The following is a 26523-nucleotide window of genomic DNA, read 5'->3' as shown; positions in this document are numbered from 1 at the left end:
CCAGCCTTGTATAGGTTTACAATCTTGTCCCTGACATCCTTAGACAGCTCTTTGGTCTTGGCCATGGCGGAGAGATTGGAATCTGACTGATTGATTGATTGATTGATTGATTGCTTCTGTGGAAAGGTGTCTTTTATACAGGTAACAAGCTGGGATTAGGAGAACTCCCTTCAAGAGAATCTTGAGAAATCTTGCTGATTGATAGAGGATCAAATAACTATTTCACTCATTAAAATGCAAATCAATTTATAACTTTTTTTGAAATGCGCTTCTCTGGATATTTTTGTTGTTATTCTGTCTCTCACTGTTAAAATAAACCTACCATTAAAATTATAGACTGATCATTTCTTTGTCAGTGGGCAAACGTACACAATCAGCGAGGATCAATTACTTTTTCCCTCACTGTATGTATACAGTACTGTATATAAAGTCTGAATCCGAAACATTCAGTGTTCTGTGTGAAAATCAACACTCCGTGCTCCCCTCCTTTGTCCCCACACTCACCAGACCAAGACGATATGCTCGCTTATATGTAAACCAACAGTCTTCCCTCTGGCTATCCCCGCTGCTCTGGCTTTGGATGGACAGGTGCTTTTGCTTAAAACATTTGAAAACTACTCACATTGCAATATTGCTTGCATTACACAAGCTTAGAGCACATGCAGTAATGTATTGCAGTTTCGGCATTCCCCAACCAGCTGCATTTCACAGACTGGAGTTAGGTAGATGGAAGTGACGCTCACAAGCCCCGCCCAATGCGTTTCATCATCAGAAGTGGTGCCATGATGGTGCACTCAACTTCTTTTTTGCCCTATGCTCTATTTCCCTTTCAGTCGGACCCAGCAAGTTGTTACCACTTACATACTGATGCTTGCTATGGTGTTATCCTAAAGGTGAACTCCACATTATAGAATTTATCCTAAAGGGGAACTCCACATTTTAATAAAATTATGGTGAGCTATCCAACACTTTACCCTCTCCAATTTTTGTTACATGCATGTGCCCTAAAAGGTAACTCCCCACTGTTTCAATACTGCAACAGTGGGGCGTTCCCCCTATAAGTACCCATATAAATGAGTACTTACAACCCCTAGTGACAAAAAGTAAATCCTATTTAAGGAATAGCAAACATCTTATCCCTATGCTGAAGAATATTGAGAATGTAAACCATTGCATTTTAGCAACCAAAAAATGTAAACTTCCTCTATACCAATATAATACAAGATGATGGCCAAAAAGTAGTAGAATGGGCATTGCACCAGTCATATCTCAAAAAGGAATAAATACAATTGATTATTGAGGATATGGCCATGAGGAGCAACTATTTTTGATATGTCAAAAAATACTATGGACAAACAAGAGGGGTGGCTATGGAAGCAAAGTACACTCCCAGTGTCGCTTACCTCTTTATGAGTAAATGCCCAGAAGAAAACATTTATGGTAACCACTGGCCCCAATTAAAACTTTATAAAAGATTTATAGATGATATAATGGTGAGGTGGGAGGGCACAGAAGAATCTTTGAATCAGAGCTCCACTCAAAAAGGGTAGCTCTGCTTGTTCGCACCCTCCCCCCCACCTCCACTGCACTTTTTTGGGGGGAGTGGATACCTGTCAAAGCCAAGTACCTGTTCCCACTTCCGGGTAAGATCGCTGAACAAAAAAAATGGCAATTTACAAAGTTTCCAGCCACTCCTCCTTCCCACACTGCCTTATGGGAGGAACACAAGTCCCAGAAGACAGCGGGACCATTCAGAATGCGCAGTAGGAAACTGGCTGTGAAAAATACACTAAATTTAAATCTAACATGATAAATAGAGAGTATAAATAGAATGTATTACTTGTGATAGTACCCATATCAATTATGTCATCGAATGCAATATGTGGACAGAACCACTTGGGTCTTTACAAGAGGATAGGTTAACATGTTGATAATATCAAAAAAGGCTTCAGAGGACTTAACTTATATTGACACTTTAGGGAATACCACGGGAGAGACCAAAGAGGGTTGATCTTCTATGGCATAGATAAAATTAACAATCATTGTAGAGATAACAAAATAAAAAAGGTAAGTGTCAAAAAAAGAAAAGCGATGGATTTATGAATTAGAAACTTTGGTCCTGGGGGGCTTAATGATATAGATTTAAATTGTTTTATTGCAGATTTTTAAGATTTTAAGCTTTGAGGTATTTTGGCACAGTGTGGGGTTTCCCCTTTACGTTTACCTTTAGGAGACATGTCCTTTTAGTCTGGTGAATGTGGAGACAAAGGAAGGGAGCCTGGAGTGTTGGTTTGCACGCAGAACACTGAATGTTTTGAATTCTACAGCACAGAGCACTTTGAAGCACTACAGACTTTATATATACATATGGACTGTTTTGAGATTTGTTTAAGCACATAGCACCTTAAAGCGGAGTTCCGGGCACAAAAACTATTTTTCAATAAACATACCCCCGGGACAGTCAGGGCTAGTACATTCCACAATGGCTAGCCTCTGATCTGTCCCGGTTCGCACTTACCTGCAAGAAGAAATACTCACTTATAAAATTTCTTCTCCAGCGTTGCCATCTCTGTTGTGGGCAGCTGAAGCCGGCGCGATCCTCTTCTGCGTCCTCTTCCGTGTCTTCTTCTCCCAGAATGCGCCTGCACCGGCCCCTCTCGTCACTTCCGGTGCGGTGCCGCATTCCTCCACAGCTTCTGGGCATGCCCAGAAGCTGTTTAGCAGGGAATGCGGCGTCGCCCCGGAAGTGACGAGCGGGGCTGGTGCCGTCGCATTGATTCCCGGGAGCGATGACGTTCAGCTCCCATGAATCATTGCAAGCCAGGAAGTAACGGTGGAGCCGCGGCACAGAGGGAGGAAGTGAAGAATAGGTGAGTATTTTCTATCTACAATTACAAGGTGAGTAAAAAAAAAAAATATATATACCTAACTATCCAATTCCTTTTCAGGTGAAGGAGACCAAGCAGATTTGCAGAAAAAAAAAAGGTCGATTTTGTGTGCCCGGAACTCCGCTTTAAGAATTATATATGAATTGACAAATGGTCCCGGAGTACTTTATTATCACGAATTGTTGTAACTATTTATTTATATTGGATCATATAAAGCACTGAGAAAGTATTATTATTTAGCACTTTATTGCAGATCAAGCGAATAGTACATCCGTATATATATTTATTTTGTTAAAGAAATTGTAAACGATCACCCTGTAAAAAAACATTCCATTTAAAATAGAAATGACAGGCAAAGTATTTGTGTTTAGATATAAAAAACATTATAAATACATTTTTTCCCTTTGTTATAAGTGATCACATTTCCTCTGTTCTCAGCTGTATAAGAGCTGGGGGAGGTGAAGCAGCAGCAGCAGCATCATACTGAGCTTCCCAGTGAATGGCTGTGCAGCAGGGGTGTGTCAGGACAAGTCTGATCATTGGAGGAGAGCACACTGAGGTCTCAGCACAGCCAGAAAACTGACCACAATTGGATGGATGTGCACTCATGCCTAACTTTGTCAGTTTTTAATAGAAAAGCAAGTGGACTGGCAGGGATTTCACATAAAAGAAGCAATGCAAAGAGAACAGGATACTTTGTCAAACAAGTACATGGTACAATAGGTACATATCAGGAATATGAAGTGTTGTGGTAACATATGCCTTAATGTCCATAGCCTGTGCACAGGTGACTCTTTTTACTGAGCAGGGTCAATGAGCCTAGAACAGGAACAGTGTCACCTTTAGGTTTTTTTCCTGCAGTAAGGAAATCATATCTGGAATCTCACAAGCTCATATATACTAGTTTATTTTACATATTTTAAGTATCCCTGTACCAAGGTTCTTGGTAGAAAACTAACATCAGTTAAATTGACTCAAATATGTCTGTGTATCTTTTAGATATCTTCAGGGTACCCCAAGAGTACTAAAAATCAGGGAATTCCATAGTGCAACTAGCAACTTTCCAGATGAAGGTAAAGCTTTGAACCACCAACTCCATTCTCCCACATCTCATTGCTGCTCATTGAGGGGCCCATCACAACTAGGAAACAACAAACATGGAATGGAGTTGGTGAAAAGTTCTAACCTAGAAGCTAGAAGTAGATGCTTGCAGAGTCAGCACTATGTTTTCAGGCTTTTGAGGTATTCTGTAGAAAGCAACAATTCAGTAACTCAGTAAGTAGGAGTAAAGATGCTTAACTTATTGTCACACAAGTTCACTAAAACAGTCTGGGAGTGCCACTCAATACAAATACAAGGCACATTCTGTAAGAATGATGACAGGGAAGTCTATTTAATGCAAATGTATATTATTTAATCCTATTTACTATGTTGAATTTCAAAGCACAAGATGACCAAAGGAAACACAGACGCAACATTTAACTTTAAAGAATCAAACTATTCACCGGAGAATGTCTAGTACAATAAGTGAATTAGCTATTCAGAAATATTACAGCATGTCTTTTCCTTCTGCTTCCACAATCTTCTCCCAATAAGGAATCCCAAGGCTCAGCTAATGTATTGCAGTGTTTGTCTGCATCACATCCACCGACTGAAATCCGCTAATCAGAGACCAGGGTTTCTCCATCATTGGACAGTATTCTCCCTCATGACTGAACACAAGGAGTAACCCTAACATCACCTTACTTCCCCGACCTTGTTATTAGTTATACTTGAATCCACCTCTATGCAGGCCAGCACTACTCTAGGCCACAGCTCTTGTTCACAGCCCCCCCCCCCCCGTCACACTAAGGCTCCATGTACACGGGATGCTGGAAATGGCCGTTTAGGAGCAGTTGGGCGTTTTTTTCAGAAGCCCCTGAACCCATCTACATTTTATCTTATCTGTCCATGTACACCAGGTCGTTTACAGTCATTTGCAGGCAGTTGCGTTCAGGGACTGTTTTTAGAACGCAATTATTTGTGTTCGAACGTGTGTTTCCCGGCGTTTCAAACGCACAAACGCGTCCGAACGCGTCCGAACGCGTCCGAACGCGTCCAAACGCGATGACCCACGTTTAGCGTTCGCGTTTTTCCATTTTAAAGGGGAATAATTTTTGTTGACCTCTAGGAACGCTTCTAAACGCAAACGCCCGCTAACGCTGCTAAACGCCCGCTAAACGCGGGTACAAACGCGACCGAACGGACGTTTCAAACGTCCTAAAAATTCCAACATTCAAAGGGACTTTTAACAACGTCCCGTGTACATGGAGCCTAAAGGCTCAGAAAAAGGAGACTTGAAATGTTTATATATACAGGGCCAAAATTTATCTCAGCATAATGTCAGCATGAATGTCTCTAATGGCAACCTGGGTTCTGGCGTTTGACATGTACATTCAAAGGAACAGACTGGGTGGGTATAGGCCAGGGATCTTCAAACTGCGGCCCTCCAGCTGTTATGGAACTACACATCCCATGAGGCATTGTAAAACTCTGACATTCACAGACATGACCAGGCATGATGGGAATTGTAGTTCCTGAACAACTGGAGGGCCATAGTTTGAAGACCCCTGGTATAGGCCTTGAACTGTACACAAGTAAAGTCATTGTATACTACCTGGACCTAGGATCCACTGTACCAAAGATGCTGATTTGAAGACAAGCAAGACACTTTACAGATACCGCAATGTTCTTCATACTATCATTAGTTTGTTTATACTTTTGGTAAAAATGATAGGTTCACTTTAAAATGTATCCATTGTACAGTGCTACTATTGGTAAGAGGGAAACAGACAGAAATATTTTACCATGGCTAAAAATGTCATATACTGCCGAATGATGCTTACAAAGATACTGAGTAGTACAAAGTACTGAGCGCGTATCTTTCTTTGTGGTAATATAACCTGCCTTACAAGTAAGCCATGAATATACATGCTTCCTGGCTTCAACAGTAAGCATTCATAACAGATTTTATTTAACTAAGAAAAACAGCTATGCCAGGAATATAGTGTGTATCTTTGTGGGTTAGATGTAATTACAATACTGTATTTTTGCATCATTTCCTTATCTCTGGTGCTTTGTTTGTATCATTTGTGTTTAGCCTTTTGTTAAAAGCAGTTCCTGAATCATGCAGATACATGCTAAAATGTAACAATTTCAGGCAAGTCATGTGTTACAGTTGTATACATAGGCATGGAATATATCATATCACGGTCAGAAAACACTGACAAATTTAACAAAACTTGGAGGACATGAGTTACATTTAAATACTCAAAAGAATATGACAAGATCAATAATGGCTGATATGTGATACTTGGATATATCCCGACAATATTGACCTTTTGGTGACAGCGTGGCCATTTCACCACCTCACTGTCATCTTACTGAACACTCCTTTCCTGGCCAGCTCCACGTCAGCACACCTGGGTTTGCTCCTCCTGCGAACCCTCGGGACCACCCTTATCTTAGCTTATAAGAGTTCCCTCCTATTCTTTTTTTGGTCTTCAGGCCACCTGAAGCAAGCCATAAAGGAACAAGTAAGAAGGGAATCCCCCCTACCGAACCTTCCCACCCAGGTTTAGCCTCTCCTGGGATTGGTAGGTCCAGAATGATAGAGGTATATCCTCTTAACACCCGGGACGTGGGCATGGATGGCTTGAAGAGCCTAAGAGTATGATGGAAAGGCTGTGGTGTGCTAAGCTTGTTTCCCCTCACCTGCTTGCAGCTATTAGGGAAGCGCTGGCCGCTCTCCTTGGCTGATATATCGGCTGGCGCTGATGTCACCAGGAGGCGGAGCTTGTTGGCGGCAGGCGTAGCCTAGCAACCCCCCTGCATAAGACCAGAAGCCGCAATGGCGGAAATGCAGATTGCCACTACAGTGTCTGTCTACTGTGCAGGTCAGTGCAGTGAGACGACTAGATTACAGGTGGCTGTGTTTCCTCCTGATGACTCATCTCTCTCTCTCTCCTATCCTCGTCTGGTTTGTAATAAGCTCTCTGTTGCCACCCGATGGATCCCAGACTTGGCAGCTTCTTCCTCTCAAGCTCTTCTGCTCTCTCTCTGCTGCCTCCTGCTGGTGATGTAATTTATATACAGGTAAGCAGCATCATTTTTAACCACTTCTGGACCGGAGGATTTTCCCCCTTAATGACAAGGCCACTTTTTTCAACTTGGCACTACATTACTTTAACTAACAATTGCGCGGTCATGCAATGCTGTATCCAAAATGTACGTCCTTTTTTTAAGAACAGAGCTTTCTTTTGGTGGTATTTGATTACCTCTGCGCTTTTTATTTTTTGCGATATTAATAAAAAAATAGCGAAAATTTTGAGAAAAAATTACATTTTCTACTTAGTCTTTTAAAAAATTCCAATATACTAAATTTTTGTCACATATTTTGACCAAAATGTAGTTAGCGACATGTCTTTGACAAAAAAAATCTCAATAAAAATATTTGTATTGGTTTGCGCAAAAGTTATAGCGTCTAAAATCTATGGTGTAAATACTGGAATTTATGCAGCTTTTACTTTCTGACTGCCTATCTAATTTCTTGAAGTGCTAAAATGGCAGGGCAGTACAAAACCCCCAAAATTACCACTTTTTGGAAAGTAGACATCCTGAGGAATGTCCTGAGAGGCACGTTGAGCCCATTTAATATTTACTTTTTTTGTCACAGGTGTTTTAAAAATGACAAAAAAAAAATGTTTTTTTTTTTACACAAAGTTGTCATTGAAATGATATATTGCTCAAGCATGCCATGGGTATTTGTGTAATTACACCCCAAAATAAATTCTGCTGCTTCTCCTGAGTACAGGGATACCACATGTGTGAGAGTTTTTGGAAGCCTAACTTTGTACGGGACCCCGAAAACCAATCACCACCGTCAGAATTTCAAAGGGCATACATTTCTCATTGCACTTTCTCACTACCTATCACAGTTTCGCAGGCACTGAAATGTCAAGATAGCACAAAACCCCCCCACATGACCCCATTTTGGAAAGTATACACCCAAGCTATTTGCTGAGAGGCATGTTGAGTCCATGGAATATTTTATATTTTGCCACAAGTTTTGAGAAAATTAAATTTTCTTTTTATTTTTTAACACAAAGTTGTCACTAAAAGATAAATTGCTCACACATGATATGGATATATGTGGAATGACACCCCAAAATACATTCTGCTGCTTCTCCTGAGTACGGAGATACCACATGAGTGAGACTTGCTGTGTACGGGACCGCGAAAACCAATCGCCACCTTCAGAATTTCAAAGGGCGTAAATTGCTCATTGCACTTTCTCACTACTTATCAGGGTTTCGGAGGCCCTGAAATGTCAAGATTGCACAAACCCCCCCCCCCCTTCTGCATGCTAGGACATTATGCCATTGTCTTGCAGGGGTTTTTTTTTGTACTCAGGGGATACTATCGCTTTAAGCTCCTGGACTGCGTCCCAAATTTGGAAAACTGAAAGGAAGCTGTTGTCATCAGTTTTTCTAGCATTTACCAATTCACACCCTGCCTAGAGAGGAGAGGACTTTACTATGGAAGAACTGCTGTCATGACCATCACAACCCAGCAGCTGGCAGTGATGTCTACAGGTTTGGCCCTCTCGCTAAGATGGAGAGAATCACAGAGTGTGAGATCTGAGACCTATTTCTACAATCTGTCATCTGTTATCATTTAGGTAAATGGTTGGTGTTATTTCACTGGTACTACTACTGTATGTTGACATTCATTTTATGATTATTATCATAAAATGACAATACATTTTCTGATTCTGATATATAATCCATTTCCTTTGGGTAATCGTAAATTAATTTAAGATGAACAGTATTGGGCAATTGTAGATCTCTTCAACATCTGATTAATAAATGAATGGTCTAAGCGCTCAGCACTACAATGATGTTAGGGATGTGGGATTGTGTTGATTTCTGTTGTAAATGGGCAGCAGGATTTAACACTGAAGACTGAATTGTATTATTAGACTGGGGTTTAATATTAAAAGAGTTATATGGCTCATCCAAAGTTTGGTTTCAGTTTTAACTATAGTGGAACCTCACTCTCTCATTCAACGTTATAATAATAAAATATAAAAGTTGTAATCCCTAGGCTGCTAACAGTAGTAAATAGATAAGAAAGTATATCATATTTAATTGTTTAACCTTTTTTATGTTTGTTCAGTTACTTTCTCATTTCCAGGCCTAGGCAAATTATATCATACATCTCAAGAGTCTTCAGGATGGGAGGAGAGGTTTTCTCAGTTAGACACATTCTCCCTCCTATATGCCTGGGCAGATGGATTCTAGGAAGTTGCTCTTACTCAAGATGGCTGTAGGTAAAAATGCTAAGGTTTTTGTTTTTCAAAGTGATTTCTCAACAAAATAAAGCATGGAGGCATGGGTGGATGTTAAAAATAAATGACATAGCATGCAGATTCAGTGGCGTTACACTTTATTTCTATTTTTTGGGAATTTATTTTAGATTTCTAAGACTAGGTAATTTCCGGTTAGAAAGCTCTTTGAATTGAGGGCAGACAATATTGCTAGATTGTTATGTTGTATAATCTTTAGATCCAGGGCCGGTGCTTCCACTAGGCAAACTAGGCAGCCGCCTAGGGTGCATTGCCACCTAAAGGCGCAGCCAGGAGTCGGCACTCTCTCTCCATCATCAATGATTATTGTGAGCTGAGGGGAAAGAAGGCGGTAGGGGAGGAAGAAGGGACAGAGAAAGATACCAGGTGTCTTGGGCAGTGGCAGAACTATCAGGCCCTGGCTTTCCACCACTGTTGGAGGGGCCCCAAGAGGCAGGAATGGAGCCCCCCAGAGTGCTGCCTGCATGATGATCCTCTTCAGCTGGAGTGGAATGACCTTAACCCCAGGCAGGAAGTGACTCTCTGCACTGAGCTGGTAGGCAGCCGTTCATTTCCCTGGGTTGGTATTAAGCAGGGAGTGGAGGAGAGCTGAACCTGAGCTGGAGCTCGGCACTGGAGGGCGGAACCTTTACTGGGGCAGAAGCGAGGAGGCACCGGAATGGTCTGAGGAGGTTGGTGATCAAGGACATGCGGAGCTCTCGGACTGCTGCTTTTCCCTCCACCAGGAGCCGGTTGGAGCTGTGGTGAGCACTGTGGTACAGGAGAGGAGCGTCCTGGGAGAAGGAATCAGCAGGATCACTGTGAAGGAGGGCAGAGTGGGGGCCAGTTAGTGTCCCCAGAACAGGGGATCGGGGTCCCTGGGTATTACATGGAGCATCCCTGGTATGAAAGGGAATCGGGGTCACCAGGTGTGCCATGGGGAATCAGAGTCACCAGGTGTGACATGGAGGATAGGGATCACCGAGTGTAACAGGAGTTCAGGGTCACCAGGTGTGCCATGGAGGATTGGGGTCCCCAAGTGTGACACGGAGGAACATCAGGGTCCCCGGGTGTGAGATGGAGGAACATCAGGGTCCCCAACAGTGACATGGAAAAACATCAGGGTCTGACATAGAGGAACATTGGGGTCACCGAGTATGACAGCATAACATGGAGGAACACGGGGGGTCCCTGGGTGTGACATGGAGGAACATCAGGGTCAGTGGGTATGACAGCATGACATGGAGGAATATTGGGGTCCAAGGGTGTGACATGGAAAAACATCAAAGTCCCTGGGTGTGACACGGAGGGACATTAGGGTCCCCGAGTGTGACATGGAGGAATATAGGGGGGTCACTGGGTATGAAAGCATAATATGGAGGAACCATCGGATCAGGGTCACTGGGTATGACATAGAGGAGTTTTTAACCCCTTCCCTTTTTTTTTTGGGGGGGGGGGGTGGGGCACAAGTAGCTGGTCTTGCCTAGGGCGTAAAATAGTCTAGCACCGGCCCTGTTTAGATCTCATCATAACTTTTGAATTGCAGCACCCTGCAGTGCCAGGCAATTATAGATTTCTTCAAGATCTGAACATACAGTGAAATACACATAATAATATAAGCCCTTACCCTCTGATTGTAAACAGTGAAGTTTTCATATAAATCTACAATGCACTCTGCCTTCTTGAGGAAATTGCTGTATGATTCTTCTGTCCACCAGTGAATGAGGTTCCCAAATGAGTCATACTGGCCACCTGCCAATAAATAATAGAGTATAGAATACATATAGGACAGTGGATCTCCATGGACAGCATAAGAGCACACAACTAATAAAAATATATAGATTATGCAGATAAATAGATAAGCAACTTTACCTTTAGGATTCATGCACACAGGACGTTTGAAAACCTCTCTATTTGAAAACGTAAATTTTGCTGCGTTTACATGCCACGTTTATGCACGTTTAGCGGCGTTTGCGTTTAGAAGTGTTTTTACATTGTAAAATGGTAAGAAATGTATCCCCATTGAAAACACCTATATATGCAGGTTACTGCATTTAGACGCGTTTGCACGCTGTTACAAGCATTTGGCATTTGAAATGCCAATAAACTTCCATCTGAAACATTTTTTTGCTTTAAAAAAATTTCACTAAATTCTCGGTGTACATAGGCAGATAAGATAACATAGAGGAGAGCTCAGAGGCTGCTGAAAAAAAAAACACCCAATTGCTCCTACATGTCTGTTTAGCAGCAGTGTACACGAGGCCTTAGAATGAAAAAAAAAAAATATATATATATATATATATATTTTTTTTTTTATTTTTTTTTTATTTTTGTTTTCCTTAAAAGAATGTGTGTGTTCTATTCTACTTTATACATTTTTAATTTAATCATATACTATACATACCAAAACAGAAATATATTCAGTACATATACAGTATCTCACAAAAGAGAGTACACCCCTAACATTTTTGTAAATATTTTATTATATCTTTTCATGTGAAAACACTAAAGAAATTACACTTTGCTACAATGTAAAGTAGTAAGTGTACAGCTTGTATAACAGTGTAAGTTTTCTGTCCCCTCAAAATAACTTAACACAAGGCCATTCATGTCTAAATCACTGGCAACAAAAGTGAGTACACCCCTAAGTGACAATGTCCATATTGGGCCCAAAGTGTCAATATTTTGTGTGGCCACCATTATTTTCCAGCACTGCCTTAACCCTCTTGAGCATGGAGTTCACCAGAACTTCACAGGTTGCCACTGAAGTCCTCTTCCACTCGTTCATGATGAGTTCAAGGAGCTGGTGGATGTTAGAGACCTTGCGCTACTCTACCTTCCGTTTGAGGATGCCCCACATATGCTCAATAGGGTTTAGGTCTGGAGACACGCTTGGCCAGCCCATCGCCTTTACCCTCAGCTTCTTTAGCAAGGCAGTGGTTGTCTTGGAGGTGTGTTTTGGGTGGTTATCATGTTGGAATACTGCCCTGCGGCCCAGTTTCAGAAGGGAGGGGATCATGCTCTGCTTCAGTATGTCACAGTACATGTTGGCATTCATGGTTCCCTCAATTAATTGCAGCTCCCCAGTGCCGGCAGCACTCATGCAGCCCCAGGCCCTGACATTCCCATCACCATGCTTGACTGTAGGCAAGACACACTTGTCTTTGTACTCCTCACCTGGTTGCTGCCAGACATGCTTGACACCACCTGAACCAAATAAGTTTATCTTGGTCTCATTAGACCACAGGACATGGCTCCAGTAATCCAGGTCCCTAGTCTGCTTTTCTTCAGGAAACTGTTTGCAGGCTTTCTTGCGCATCATCTTTAGAAGAGGCTTCCTTCTGGAATGACAGCCATGCAGACCAATTTGATGCAGTGTGCGGCGTGTTGTCTGAGCAATGACAAGCTGACCCCCCACATCTTCAACCTCTGCAGCAAAGCTGGCATCACTCATTTGTCTTTTTCCCAAAGACAACTTTTGGATATGACGCTGAGCATGTGCACTCAACTTCTTTGGTTGACCATGGCGAGCCCAAATCTGAGTGGAACCTATCCTTTTAAACCGCTGTATGGTCTTAGTAACCGTGCTGCAGCTCAGTTTCAGGGTCTTGGCAATCTTCGCATGGCCTAGACCATCTTTATGTAGAGCAAAACTTCTTTGTTTCAGATCCTCAGAGATTCCTTTGCCATGAGGTGCCATGGTGAACTTCCAGTGACCAGTATGAGAGAGTGAGAGCGATAACACCACATTTAACACACCTGCTCCCCATTCTCACCTGAGACATTGTAACACTAACAAGTCACATGACACCAGGGAGGGAAAATGGCTAATTGGGTCCAATTTGGACATTGTCACTTGAGGTGTACTGACTTTTGTTGCCAGAGGTTTAGACATTAATGGCTGTGTGTTAAGTTATTTTGAGGGGACAGCAAATTTACACTTATATAAGCTGTACGCTCACTACTTTACATTGTAGCAAAGTGTAATTTCTTCAGTGTTTTCGCATGAAAAGATATAATAAAATATTTACAAAATTGTGAGGGGTGTACTCACTTTTGTAAGATACTGTACCATACGTTTCTTATGAAAAGTATAATACATGGTTTGTGTTAAGAAAATTGAGATATTTACCCCAGTCATCATACCCATGTGTGAGTTCATGTCCAATAATGGTTCCTATACCTCCATAGTTTAAAGACCTGCAGATAGACACATCTGTCACATACCAACAGAATACTGTATGCGAAAGTTAAATATACCTAGTGCAAATGTTGTGCAACCAATCTGCTAGAGCAGCCCTCAAAAATTCCACTCGCCTGCTCCCATTTTGCGAGCGGAATGATGAGGAGGGCGAGTAAGAACAGGGCTGTGCTGTATGGGGAATGTGTAGCTCCTCCGTTCAGCCTGCCTCTCCCCCTGTCACAAGGCTGTGTGTGTATTTCATTCTTACACAGCTCAGTGAGCATCTCCCTGCCCCCTCCAGGAATGGGAGAGGCTGCATCTGCTCTGCCTTCTCCCGCCCCCCTCTTTCTTTCCCTATGCCGGCCCACACACTCAGTACAGCCCATGCGTGCTGTATGTGAAGGAGATGTGTGGGCGGGAAAGTTCCATTTAAGTAGCCAGCACATGGTGAACTGAGTGAGTAAGATGAGCACTGTGACTGGACTTACTCCCCCCTACCCTGTCACCCCCCCCCTGTCCCTGTCATCTCCGCCCTCTGTCCCTGTCATATCCCCCCTCTGTCCCTGTCATCACCCCCCTCTGTCCCTGTCATCTCCCCCCTCTGTCCCTGTCATCATCCCCCTCTGTCCCTGTCATCACCCCCTCGGTCCCTGTCATCTCCCCCCTCTGTCCCTGTCATGCCCCTCTGTCCCTGTCATCTCCCCCTCGGTCCCTGTCATCTCCCCCCTCTGTCCCTGTCATCACCCCCCTCTGTCCTTGTCAGCCCCCCTCTGTCCCTGTCACCCCGCCTGTCCCTGTCACCTCCTGTCACTGTCACCCCCCCCCTCACTCTCCCTGTCACCCCCTCTCACCCTCCCTGTCACCCTCTCTCACTCTCCCTGTCACCTCCCTCTGTCCCTGTCATCTTTCCCCGTCTGTCCCTTTCACCTCTGTCTCTCCCTGTCACCCCCTTTCTGTCCCTGTCACTCCTGTCTCTCCCTGTCACCCCCCCTCTGTCCCTGTCACCCCCCCCTGTCCCTGTCACCCCCTCTCACTCTCCCTGTCACCCCCTCTCACTCTCCTTGTCACCCCCTCTCACTCTCCCTGTCACCCCCTCTCACTCTCCCTGTCACCCTTTCTCACTCTCTCACTCTCCCTGTCACCCCCTCTCTTTCTCTCTGTGTCACCCCTTCCTTCTGTCTCTCTGTTGCACTCCCTCTCTCTCCCTGTCACTCCGTTCTCACTCCCTCCCTCCCTGTCACCCCTCTCTCTCCCCCTCCCTGTCACCCCCCTCTCTCCCTCTGTGTCACCTCCCCTCTCTCCGTGTCACCCTCCTCTCTCCCTCTCTCTGTGTCATCCCCCTCTCTCCATGTCACCCCTTCTCTCCCTCTCTCCGTGTCACCCCCCTCTCTCCATGTCAGCCCCCTTTGCCTCTCTCCGTGTCAGCCCCCTCTCTCTCCCTGTCTCCCCCTTTGTCTCTCTCCGTGTCAGCCCCCTCTCTCTCCCTGTCATCCCCTTTGCCTCTCTCCGTGTCAGCCCCCCCTCTCTCTCTGTCACCCCCTCTCTCTCTGTCACCCCGTCTCTCTGTCAACCCCCCCCCCTTGTCTCTCTCTGTCAAACCCCCTCTCTCTCTGTCGAACCCTCTCTCTCTTGGTTGTTGTTGTTAATATTTATTTTTGTAACTTAATTCTGAATAAAACATTTAACAGTGTTTTTTATGAGATATTTTACGAGGGCATGTTTAGGGGCGGAGCAGGGTAGGGTTTGGGTGGGGTAACAAGTGGCGAGTAACTCTTACAGTCGGTTCACACTGATCCGACTCGAAGTCGCCCTCACATAATGGAAGTCAATGCAAGTCGCTCCGACTTTGCAAAAAAATAGTGCAAGAACCTTTTTCTAAGTCGGAGCGACTTGAGTCGCTCTGATTAGAACGGTTCCATTGCACAGCATGGACCGCTACTTGTCAGGCGACAAGTCGCCTGACAAGTCGGATTAGTGTGAACCGGCACTTAAGGCCTGGCTAGTAGCTCAGGACTTGGAATTTTGACCCCCTGTGCTAGAGCAGTCTTTATCAGATTTGGAAAGTGAGTAGTGGTGAAGTTCCAGATTGTCAGAGCATGCATAGTTTCTGGGCTGTCATTTAAAAGATCCAGCTGTGTAGGGCCAGTGTAGGATGTCTTCACAGACAAGAAACCATTGTAACAGGGTACTGCTCCACAGGGCACTAATGTAACTACACTAACCTCAGATGTAAGGGGGCACAACACTGACCACAGATGAATGGGAGCACTACAGTAACCACTGATGTAGGGGGGGGGGGGGGTTTCTTCACTGACTACCAATGTAAGCTACACTTACAAATTAAATTGTCTGTGTTTCTACTCATTATTATGATTCGTTTTGTTTCATGCTAAAAATAATTTTGTTGTGTAGAGCAGAGGAGATGTAAAAAGGTATCTGCTTGAGAAGTCAAATGCCGTAAGTACACCACATTCTTTACTCTTTTATATATTAATATTATTATATCTACAATTCACACTAATGTTAAGAAAGACCTACTTGAGTAAGCACGTGTTGGTTGTGAAGCCTGGGCAATGCAATAATGAGCTGAATATAGATGATCAGATTCTGTCTATATCACAGCTACTACTCATACCCATTCAAACTGTCCAATAAGTGAGTGAACAAAGAGTACAACTATTTGTGGACAGTCTAGGATCCTACCTGCATGTACTGTATCTATACATACAGTGGGTATAGAAAAAAAACATTCTGTATCCATCTCCTGACTTGCGCCTGTCCAAAATGTTATCCCGGGGATAACTCGACAATGCCTTACAACCATGGGAATCCGCAAGGGGGTCAATCTTAACCTCCCCTTTAAAGTGGTTGTTGAGCCAATTTATATAATCCTGTCTGGTCTGCTTAATGATCCTGTGTACCAATGCCCCTGTGTCTGTGTTTTAAAAAAAAAAGCCGTTCTTTACCGATGCTCACATTACCCACCGGCTCTCTCCGTCTGACAGCTGCCTGAAGTGGGTGGGGCTGAGGATTATCCGCTGATGTCAGTTGAAAGGGGAGGAGGAGGGGAGGAGAGAGGTGGCGGGTCACATGAGCGGCGATTGGCGCTCTGAAAACTGGTAAAGAACAGCTTATTTTTATAAAACACAGACACAGGGGCACACAGGATTATACAACAGACTGTAGACAGGATTTGAAATTTTAAGTGAAACTACAGCAGCAGGAGGGGAAAGGGGCGGGTACTGACACAGGAGCAAATAGACAGGTGGGGAGGGGGGAGAGAGGACATAGGAGGATAGGAGGGCTGCGGATGACAGAGGCACGTAGACTGACCATTAAGCCTGTGGAATATAATCGGCGAATCGATGCATCATGATGCGACCCTTCGCGATTTTGCATCGATTCGGGGTGACTGCAAAATCGATTAGCTAATGACGTCATTCCCGGGGGTGGGTGGCTCTGGCGCTTGATGAGAGCGGCGGCGGCGACTGGGCTTGTGGAACACGGAACTCCTCGTGGGAGAGGAGAGGAGAGGAGGAGAGCGGAGCCTGCAGAGCAAACTGCCCCCCGACCCACGGACTGCTGCCCCCAATGGACTGGCCGAGGAGGCCCTGCCCGCCCTGCTTTCCGCCTGTACCGTGCACGAAATCCGCTACAAGTCCGAGCTCCAAATGCCCTACATCATGAGGCTCATCACCTGGGACCTGTCCGAGCCCTACTCCATACACTTACCGCTACTTCATCCACAACTGGCCGCAGCTCTGCTTCCTGGTAAGTTGGGGCACTACAGAGCCCAGCATTACTCCTTACCAGGGCCTATTGTACTACAACTAGGGGGGACTGCAGAGCCCAGCATTCCTCCTTACCAGGGCCTGCTATAATACAACTAGGGGGACTACAGAGCCCAGCATTCCTCCTTACCAGAGCCTGCTAATAGTATATAATATATATATATATATATATTTTTTTTTGGTTAACAAACGCTTCAAAAAAAAATTCTGCCATTTCCCCTTAAAAAATAAGTACCCGCGAGTCGTGGCTCGCGCAGTGACTGACGTTGACTTCATGACATTGTTTAAAAGGGACGGAGCATGGTTGACTTTAAAATGATGCCCCCCCCTGAAAAAAGTTCTGTGGACCCCCATGCTTGCCACCCATAGTTGTTTGTTTGCACAGTTGCACAACCAGGGACTGAAATGCTCCAGGAAAGCTCTTTTGATGCTGAGCTAATCAAAATGACCACAGCTGATTACAGTTGAAAGTCCAATGGCTTTGTGTGCCATTGAGAAGGTGATTAGCTACACCTGATTGAGTTTACAAGTCATTTTTATTTATTTATTTATTTTTCTGAAATGTTGGTGTTATCTTTCACTTGGATGTTAAAGATTACATTGAGTAAACACAGCTGGATAAAACAAAAACCGTGTGTCTACATTTCAGGCTGCAAAGCAACAAAATGTGATTACTTTAAAGGGGAGAGATTCTTTTCTATCCCCATTGTATATTATTAAGTGTTAAATCATACTTTGCCATAAACTTATACAACTCTCTGACATTTTTATGAGGGCTTTAAAATTGCTTGCATCTACAAAACCAGAAGTGTTATTTCATATAAAGTTGCAATACTAATTACAACCACTTGGCAGTAGTCTTTCCTTCAAAATGATAATCTTTCTAAAATGTAAAGTATTGGTACTGTTGTCTCTTCCTTACACACAGTTCACATACAAGCCAAGTTTTTAATATTATTATTATTATACAGGATTTATATAGCGTCAACAGTTTGCGCAGCGCTTTACAGTGTGAGGGAAGACAATACAGTTACAGTACAATTCAAAACAGGAGGAACTAGAGGGCCCTGCTCGTTAGAGCTTACACTATATATACATATACAATATTTCCATGTTCAATAAGTGAAATAAGAACATGCTGCATGGTTTACTATCCATCTCTAATTTATTATACTAATGCATTTACAATTTCCCCTTTACATGTCTGTTATGTCCAGGAAATCTATTTTTATGGAAATGAGAACTGCTGTAAATGTTGCTGTAATGTTTTGAACACTGCATGTATGTCTCATTTATGCTTTGAATCTTGGATCCCCAAAGACTCACTTACTGTGGGAAATCTGGATCGTAAAGTGTGGGTTGCAGGATTCCAGCAGGAAACACTGAGGGTTAAAACATAAACACTTAGGATTTCTTTAATATAAGGTATTGTGTATAAAAAGTGTGAAAAAAGGTAGTAATGAGCTGAGAGTGCTGAAGGCTCACCCATTTGGTTTTTGTTGGGAAGATAGTAGGCATTCAAGGCTTGAGGAGGAAGCAACCACCTGTTAATTATAATAAACTAATATTAATACAAGATCTTTTATTTGCTGTATCATAAACTAATGTGACAACATGCAGGCTACGCAAAACACATGCCACTCTAGACACTGTAAAAATACACCTACAAATTTGTTATTTGGTGTCCCAGGATCATTGCCCTTAATACATCACATTTTACACATTCGTTTGAATAAATACCTTTCTTACTCATTGAGGAGTTGTTATATTTTAAGTGATGCTAAACACAAACTGCCTAATTTATAATGTCCTTTCTATTTCTGTGTATGGATGATGGCACTGTAAGTATTTCATTCGAAAAAAAACCATCTAAGCATCTTTTTCCTAATCGGTATACAGCTATCACATGCTCCAGTTCTTTTCCAGCCTGTCTGCAGAGAAACATAACCAGGAGGAGCTTCTAGTCCTCTGCTGCTGGTCACATGTTCAAAATGAAAAAAAAAAAAAAAAAAATCAGCCTTGGGAATACAGAGTCAAAATAAATAAATAATATTAATAACGGAATTTTTGTAAAATCTTACCGTAAAATTCCTTTCTCTGAGTCCTCCGACAGTCGCCGCCCCTTCATAATCTTCACCAATGGGTAATTGACCTTTTCTCCGCAGGAGTAGCTAGGCAACAAGATTTGTTAATATCAAAGCTTTTAGCATATCACACCCCTAAGGGGCAGTCCCCTCAGTCAATACCTCCCTGCTTCCAGCATTCTCAACTCAGTTTGGTAGCATAGCAGTAGAGTACATAAACAAACCCCAAAAGAGGGGCGGGGGCGGCGACTGTCGGAGGACTCAGAGAAAGGAATTTTACGGTAAGATTTTACAAAAATTCCGTTTTCTCTTACGTCCTCCGACAGTCGCCGCCCCTTCATAATCTTCACCAATGGGACGTCCCAGAGCAGTGTAGACATGAGGGGTGGGAAAAAAACGCAGCCGCGCAGAAAGCAACGCAGTACCCACATCAGAGAAAGGAACCTTACCAAAGTAAGAGAACCAACCTGGCAACAGGAAAACGTGCTCAACAGGAGCAACAATCCAGGAAGAACAAGTAACCCAGGGGTAAAAACACCCCAACAGCCAAGGGCCCAAACAAGGGACCCTAAGGCACTGCCGCACTAAGAACTTTACGGCCAAAGGAAGCATCTGCCGATGCCTGAACATCCACTTTATAAAATTTGGAGAAGGTGTGAACGGATGACCAAGTCGCCGCCTTACACACCTGGGCCACAGAAGCCTGATGACGATAGGCCAAAGACGTACTCAGAGATCTGGTAGAGTGCGCCTTCACAGGGAAAGGAGGAACCTTCCCCCTCAAAGCATAGGCTTGCACAATTGTCTGTCTGATCCATTTGGCGATGGTAGCAGCCGACGCCGCCATGCCCTTCCGAGGTCCCTCTGGAAGGACGAATAGGGAATCCGACTTGCGAAAGGACTTAATCGATGACAGGTAAACCCTGATCGCCCGAACAACATCCAAGGCATGCAAAGCCACCTCCTTCGGATGCTTAGGCTTCGCGCAAAGCGAAGGCAAGACAATGTCCTCATTCAGGTGAAATTCCGAGATCCTCTTTGGAAGAAAGGAAGGGTTAGGTCGCAAGACCACCTTATCCAAGTGAATCACCAAGTAGGGAGAGCTGCAGGACAAAGCCGCCAGCTCCGACACCCTACGAGCCGAAGTTATAGCCACCAAAAAGGCAACCTTTTTGGACAACAGAGACAACGAGATCTCCCTGATCTTTTCAAAAGGAGCATGTTGCAACACGGACAGAACAAGGTTCAAGTCCCATGGAGGCAAAGGCTCCCTCCTAGGAGGGGGCCAAGTGTCGCACCCCCTGAACAAAAGTGCGAATCAACGAATTAGACGCCACTGGGCGCTGAAAAAGAACGGTCAGCGCAGAAATCTGACCCTTAATCGTGGCCAGCGCCAAACGCTGGTCCACTCCAGTTTGGAGGAAAGCCAACACTCTCGACACCGAGTATGAGCGCGGAGAAAACCCCCTGGACTCACACCAAGCGAAGTACGCTTTCCAAGTACGGTAGTATATCTTACCGGAAGAAGCTTTTCTAGCCTTAATCAAAGTAGGGACGACCTCAGGGGAGAGACCCCTATCCCTCAGGACCTGGCTCTCAACAGCCATGCCGTCAAAGCCAGTGACTGTAAAGCAGGATGGAATATCGGTCCCTGCGACAGAAGGTCTTCCCGAAGCGGCAGACGCCACGGAGCGTCGACTGCCAGATTTACGAGGTCTGCATACCAAGACCGGCGAGGCCAGTCCGGTGCCACCAGAATCACCGTATGCGGTTCCGAGGTTAACCTGCGAAGGAACCTGGACAACAGTTGAATCTGAGGGAAGGCATACATCAGGCGATACTGATGCCAGGGCGCCTTGCCACGAACCTTTCCACCTTGTTGTTCAGACGAGACACGAACAGGTCCACATCCGGAAGACCCCACTTTGCGCACAACTTCTGGAAGACATCCGGGTGAAGGGACCACTCTCCCTGGTCCAGGGTCTGGCGACTCAGATAGTCTGCCTGCCAGTTCTCCACCCCCGGAATGTGCACAGCCGTTATCGCTGGGACGTGCGTCTCGGCCCACGACAGAATGTCGTTTACTTCCCGAGCCGCACGGGCACTCCTGGTGCCCCCTTGATGGTTGATGTAGGCCACCGCTGTGGCGTTGTCCGTCTGAACCCGAACCGGACGGCCCTGCAGCCGTTCCGACCAATGCAGAAGGCAAAGTTTTATCGCTCGCAATTCCAGAATGTTGATCGGAAGGGAGGATTCCTCCTCCGACCAAGTTCCCTGGGCGGACAGAACGCCCAGAACACCACACCAGCCCGACAAGCTGGCATCCGTGGTGATCACCGTCCGAGACAAAGGAAGAAAGGACTTGCCCCCCGACACCGCCGGGGACTGGAGCCACCACAAAAGACCCCTTCGGGTGTTGCGGCTCAACGAAATCCGCAGATCCAGAGATTTCGGACGCCCGTCCCACTTGGCCAGGATCTCCGCCTGAAGACCCCGCGTGTGAAACTGGGCGAAGGGAATCGCCTCGAAAGCCGAGACCATCAATCCCAGACACCTCATACATGTCCGGAGGGACGAGCACTGAGTGTCCCTGAGGGACCTGACCTCGTCCTGAAGTGTCCGGAGCTTGTCTTCCGGCAGGAAGACCTTCGCTTGAACAGAGTCCAGGATCATCCCCAGGTAGGGAAGATGAACCGACGGACACAACGTTGATTTTGGAAAATTTATCGTCCAACCGAACTCCTGCAGAGTCTGCATCGTGGTGGACAGGTCGTTCACCAGGCCCTGACTGGTCGCAGACCGAAGCAAGATATCGTCCAGATACCCCAAGACAGAGATGCCCTGGGCTCTCAATAAAGCCAGGACCGGCGCAAGCACCTTGGCGAAAACCCACGGAGCCGAAGCGAGACCGAAGGGTAACACCACGAATTGGTAATGATCCTCCGCAATGGCGAATCGAAGGTACCTCTGGTGACCCTCGAAAATGGGGATGTGAAGGTACGCATCCTTCAGGTCGATGGAGGCCATGAGTTCCCCCGGGACCAGGGCAGCCACCACCGAGCGCAGGGATTCCATGCGGAACTTGCGAACCCGCACAAAGCGGTTCAGAGCTTTCAAGTCCAGAATCGGACGTACCTTGCCCTCCTTTCTGGGCACAGTGAACAGATTGGAGTAGAACCCCCGAAATCTGTCCCGATGAGGCACCGGAAAAACCACTCCCTGGGCCCGCAGGTCCCGCACCGCCAGGTGCAGATCCTGCAAACGCTCCGGAGACAGCTGAAGATTTGAGGGGAAAAATCTGCTCGCCGGCCGAGAGAGAAACTCGATCTTGTATCCAGATCGAACGATTTCCTGAACCCACCTGTCCCGAATGCGGACCAGCCAGGGTTGAAGAAACCGAGCAAACGTCCCCCCACCCCAGAACCGGGTGAGGGCGCCCCTTCAGGCCGAATTGGTATGGGCAGCGGACCCGGACTGGCCAGACTTCTGCTTACCTGCCCACGGCTTCTTCTAGGAGCCTTGGCCCTTGAAGGACTTGCCCTTGTATTGCGACCGAAAGGCACGAAAGGACCCCTGAGAGGGCCTAAACGAGGTATTCTTCTTACCGCGAACCGACTTATTCTTGTGAGTGTGGGGTAAGAGAGTGCTCTTACCCCCGGAAATTCCCTTTATCAGATCACCAAAAAGGCGAGATCCCGCGTAGGGAAGATTAGCTAGAGTCTTGCGAGAGGATTGGTCAACCGACCAACATTTCAGCCATATCAGGCAACGGTTCAACACCGCTACACTGGAGAGGCGTGCAGCCAAAGGGACCAAATCCAAGTCCGCATCGCACAAATACATGACACCCTGATGAATTTGATCTACCATAGTCAATGTTGTCGGCGGAGCAGAGTCAGCCACCAGGGTGCGCCTGAGCACCTGCGTTCAATCCGCAATAGCTTGGGCTGCCATAATGGAAGCAAAAATAGGCTTCAGCATAGAACCAGCAACCGTATAAGCATGACGGGCCAGAGACTCCAATTTCCTGTCCGTAGGGTCCCGGAACACCGGGGTAGCCTCAGCAGGAATCGCAGTAGATTTATTCAAAACTGCCACCGCGTGATCCACCTGAGGCGGCACACACCAACGCTCATCAGTGGCGGGTGTAAATGGATAACGCAGCTTGAACTTACTTGGCACAGTAAAGGGCTTCTTTAAATTGCGCCATTGCTCATCAACAGCGCGCAGAAATTCCGCAGGGCAGGGAAAAGCCTGCGCTGTTTTGCGTTTCCTTTGCGTCCCATAAGAGGACATCAAAGCAGGAGGACTTGGTTCATCCTGCAGACGCAATGTTTCCTTGATAGAATTAATCAACTCATCCATGAGTGCAAGCTCTTCAGGCGTGCCAGGGGGAGAAGTATCAACTCCTTCCACCTCAGCCTCCCCCTCAGACCCCACAAGGTCCAGAGATGAACGAGACCCTGAGAAGGGCACTCCAGCCATAGCAGCCCCATCGCCCTCTGAATCAGAGGAAATAGATAACCTGGGCGGTTTTGCGGATCGATCAGCCATTAGAATCTGCACCTGAGAAGCCAAGTTCGCTACAACAGCAGCCAGATCAGCCCCCTCGGGGATGCAGCAGCCCCTTGGCCCCCCACCAGGGTGGGAGGAAACTTGCAATCCTGAGAATCCATGCCCCAGTATCAACTGAAATAAAGGACTGCCCCTTTAAGACTGCGGCGAGCGCAGCCCACCGCACACTACTGGATGTACCGACCCCCGCAGGGATAAGGAGCACTGAGCAAGAAAATACAGGATAAGGAAGGTAAAAGCCTGGAGAGACCACACAGCTGCTGCCACCGATCGCTGTTCCAGTGAAAAAGGAAGTGATGCAATGACTGACCGCCCTATATAGCCTATGAAGGCTTCACAAACATGGCCGCTCGGCTGAGGAAATTTAGGCAATAAGAAAATGGCGCCGACATGTGCTTGTAGGAGCGATCGCCGCCAAAATGGCGGCGTTTGGTGCCAAAACACCGCGCTGTACCACACACAGGGCCGGTCACCACAGTTTGCCGAAAAAAATGGCAGGCCGCAACAGCGGTCGCCGCACAGCATGTCTGAGCCCAGTCTGCCCTACATCTCACACAGCAGAGCGGGAGAGCCCCCCCCCCCCGCAGCCCACAGAAAGACAGCTATCACAGGAGTCTGACAGGGAGCTCAGCACTTACACAGACATGCGGGTCACACAGTCACAGACTGACACCCAAACAGACAGGTCCCCACATAGAAAAACACTTACCATTCTGGATGGCGTGGGGAGCATTCTCTAACGACCAAACCGCTGTACTGAGGACAGGGAGTGTCGCAGCCAGGACGCAGTGGACTGCGGTGCGAAACCGCAAATGGCGTCCGGTGAGGTAGCCACCTCACAGGCAGCATCCCTGCAGTGAACAGGGATGGGTCGTTCAATATGCCAGGGAAACCTGAGCTGAACGCTCGATGGCAGGCTGGGGAAACCCCTGGCTCTCAGCCCTGGGATCCAGGGTGGCCAGTCCGAGACCCAGCTCCGCATGAACATCTTCATCCGAAGAAAACTAAACTAATGCTGAGAAAAAAACAGCTAAGTAAAAGAAAGAGAAAAATACTTGAAATAAAATCAAAAAGAGGATAGAAGGCTGAGACTGAAAGCCCCAGCACAGGAACAGCCAGCTACTCCTAAGCTAGGCAATTAAAAAACTGAGTTGAGAATGCTGGAAGCAGGGAGGTATTGACTGAGGGGACCGCCCCTTAGGGGTGTGATATGCTAAAAGCTTTGATATTAACAAATCTTGTTGCCTAGCTACTGCTGCGGAGCAAAGGTCAATTACCCATTGGTGAAGATTATGAAGGGGCGGCGACTGTCGGAGGACGTAAGAGAAAAACTGTTTTAAATTGTCATACAATTATATATATATGCCAATACCATGGCGGATTTCTGCTAGTCACATCCCTTCAGCCTCTGTTTTAGAATGGGAGGGAGGTGAAGCCTTCATCAATCTACATGTAATATCCCCGCCCCCATTGTGTTTAGCTGGTTAGTGGGCGAGGAGGAGGAGGGAGGGAGTGGGCTGTCATTTACCACTGTGTATACACGCACATGTTTGACTTCATAGTCACATGGGCTGCTCAGATGTGATAAGGAGGAAATGCTCAGCATAGAAACTCACTGAACACTGAGCATGTGCAGAGTTGCCACCACAGCTGCAAAATCCCTAGCTGAACTGGGGACATGGACAGAAGGTGGGGATAGAGAGCAACAGGATCAACCATTTTTTTTGCAGAATACAGAAAACAAATCTCATAGTGACTAAGTGAGTACAAACAGCACTGTAATATACCATTTATAGATAGTTTTTTATGATGTGAGTTTAGTGACACTTAAGTGCAGTAACACACAGTCACCAATCACAATCCTTCTGGTTTGACTTTAGCAAAGGGAATTCTCATTGGTTGCTATGGGTTACTGCACTTTAGTATTAGCAGCTAAGGAAAAAAAATATTGAATAGGGTGTAAGTTTCAGTTTATCAAAAAAACTAAGGAAAAACCAGTTACAATAAAAAGAAAACAATTGATACAGTTCCTAAAATAACTGTGCTTCACATATGCCAGATTTGGAGTTATGGTAAAAAGATGCTTTCCCACAGTCCAAATGAAAATGGATAAACACTTATGATTACAGGAACCAAACCTACAACAAGTTCAAAACCTTTATACATACGCAGATTTATCAACCTCTTGACGGATCTTCTTCACTGATTGTTTGATGCTGAACTTTATACTGTTTAGGATATTCTGGAAATACGTCTTTTCATTAACATCAAACTAGAAAAAGAATAAGGATTTGAGAGTCATGCAGCCAACCAGAACATATGTACTATGAATTTATTTACTTTATTTGCTAATGTAAACTCTAAGTTTAGTTCCAAAGACATAGCTTATTGCTATGTTTTAAAGGGGCTTTTAGACATTAGATGATGCTAGCATGATCTACCTGATTTCTATCAGTGCAACGTGTCTATAGGCATAGTGCTGTCTATGGAAGATTTCTTATCTGCCTGTTTGGAATGCCCTCCAGAGCTGTTGGCCATTTGGCATCTCTTTGCAACCAAAGATGATAGATCAGGGATATACAAACTGTGGCCCTCCAGATGTTGCAGAACTACAAGT

The 26523-nt window shown here is 45.5% G+C and overlaps 1 protein-coding gene across 1 annotated transcript in view; it reads right to left on the bottom strand.

The window, feature by feature from the left end:
- ECEL1 (endothelin converting enzyme like 1) overlaps window positions 1-26523 on the bottom strand; it is a 193558-nt gene that overhangs the window by 42770 nt on the left and 124265 nt on the right. Inside the window, exons 10-14 of the mRNA XM_082252142.1 lie at window positions 26075-26178; window positions 18733-18791; window positions 18578-18629; window positions 13406-13473; window positions 10901-11025 (exon numbers count right to left, since the gene is read on the bottom strand). Of these exons, the coding sequence (XP_082108268.1) occupies window positions 10901-11025; window positions 13406-13473; window positions 18578-18629; window positions 18733-18791; window positions 26075-26178 (408 nt within the window). The remainder of the gene's footprint in view (window positions 1-10900; window positions 11026-13405; window positions 13474-18577; window positions 18630-18732; window positions 18792-26074; window positions 26179-26523) is intronic.

The sequence above is a fragment of the Pelophylax lessonae genome (genome assembly GCF_965119305.1).
Source record: "Pelophylax lessonae genome assembly, chromosome: 3".
In the NCBI taxonomy this organism is placed as follows: Eukaryota; Metazoa; Chordata; class Amphibia; order Anura; family Ranidae; genus Pelophylax; species Pelophylax lessonae.
The sequence above is the reverse complement of the archived record's forward strand: the minus strand, read 5'-3'. Positions and strand labels throughout refer to the sequence as shown.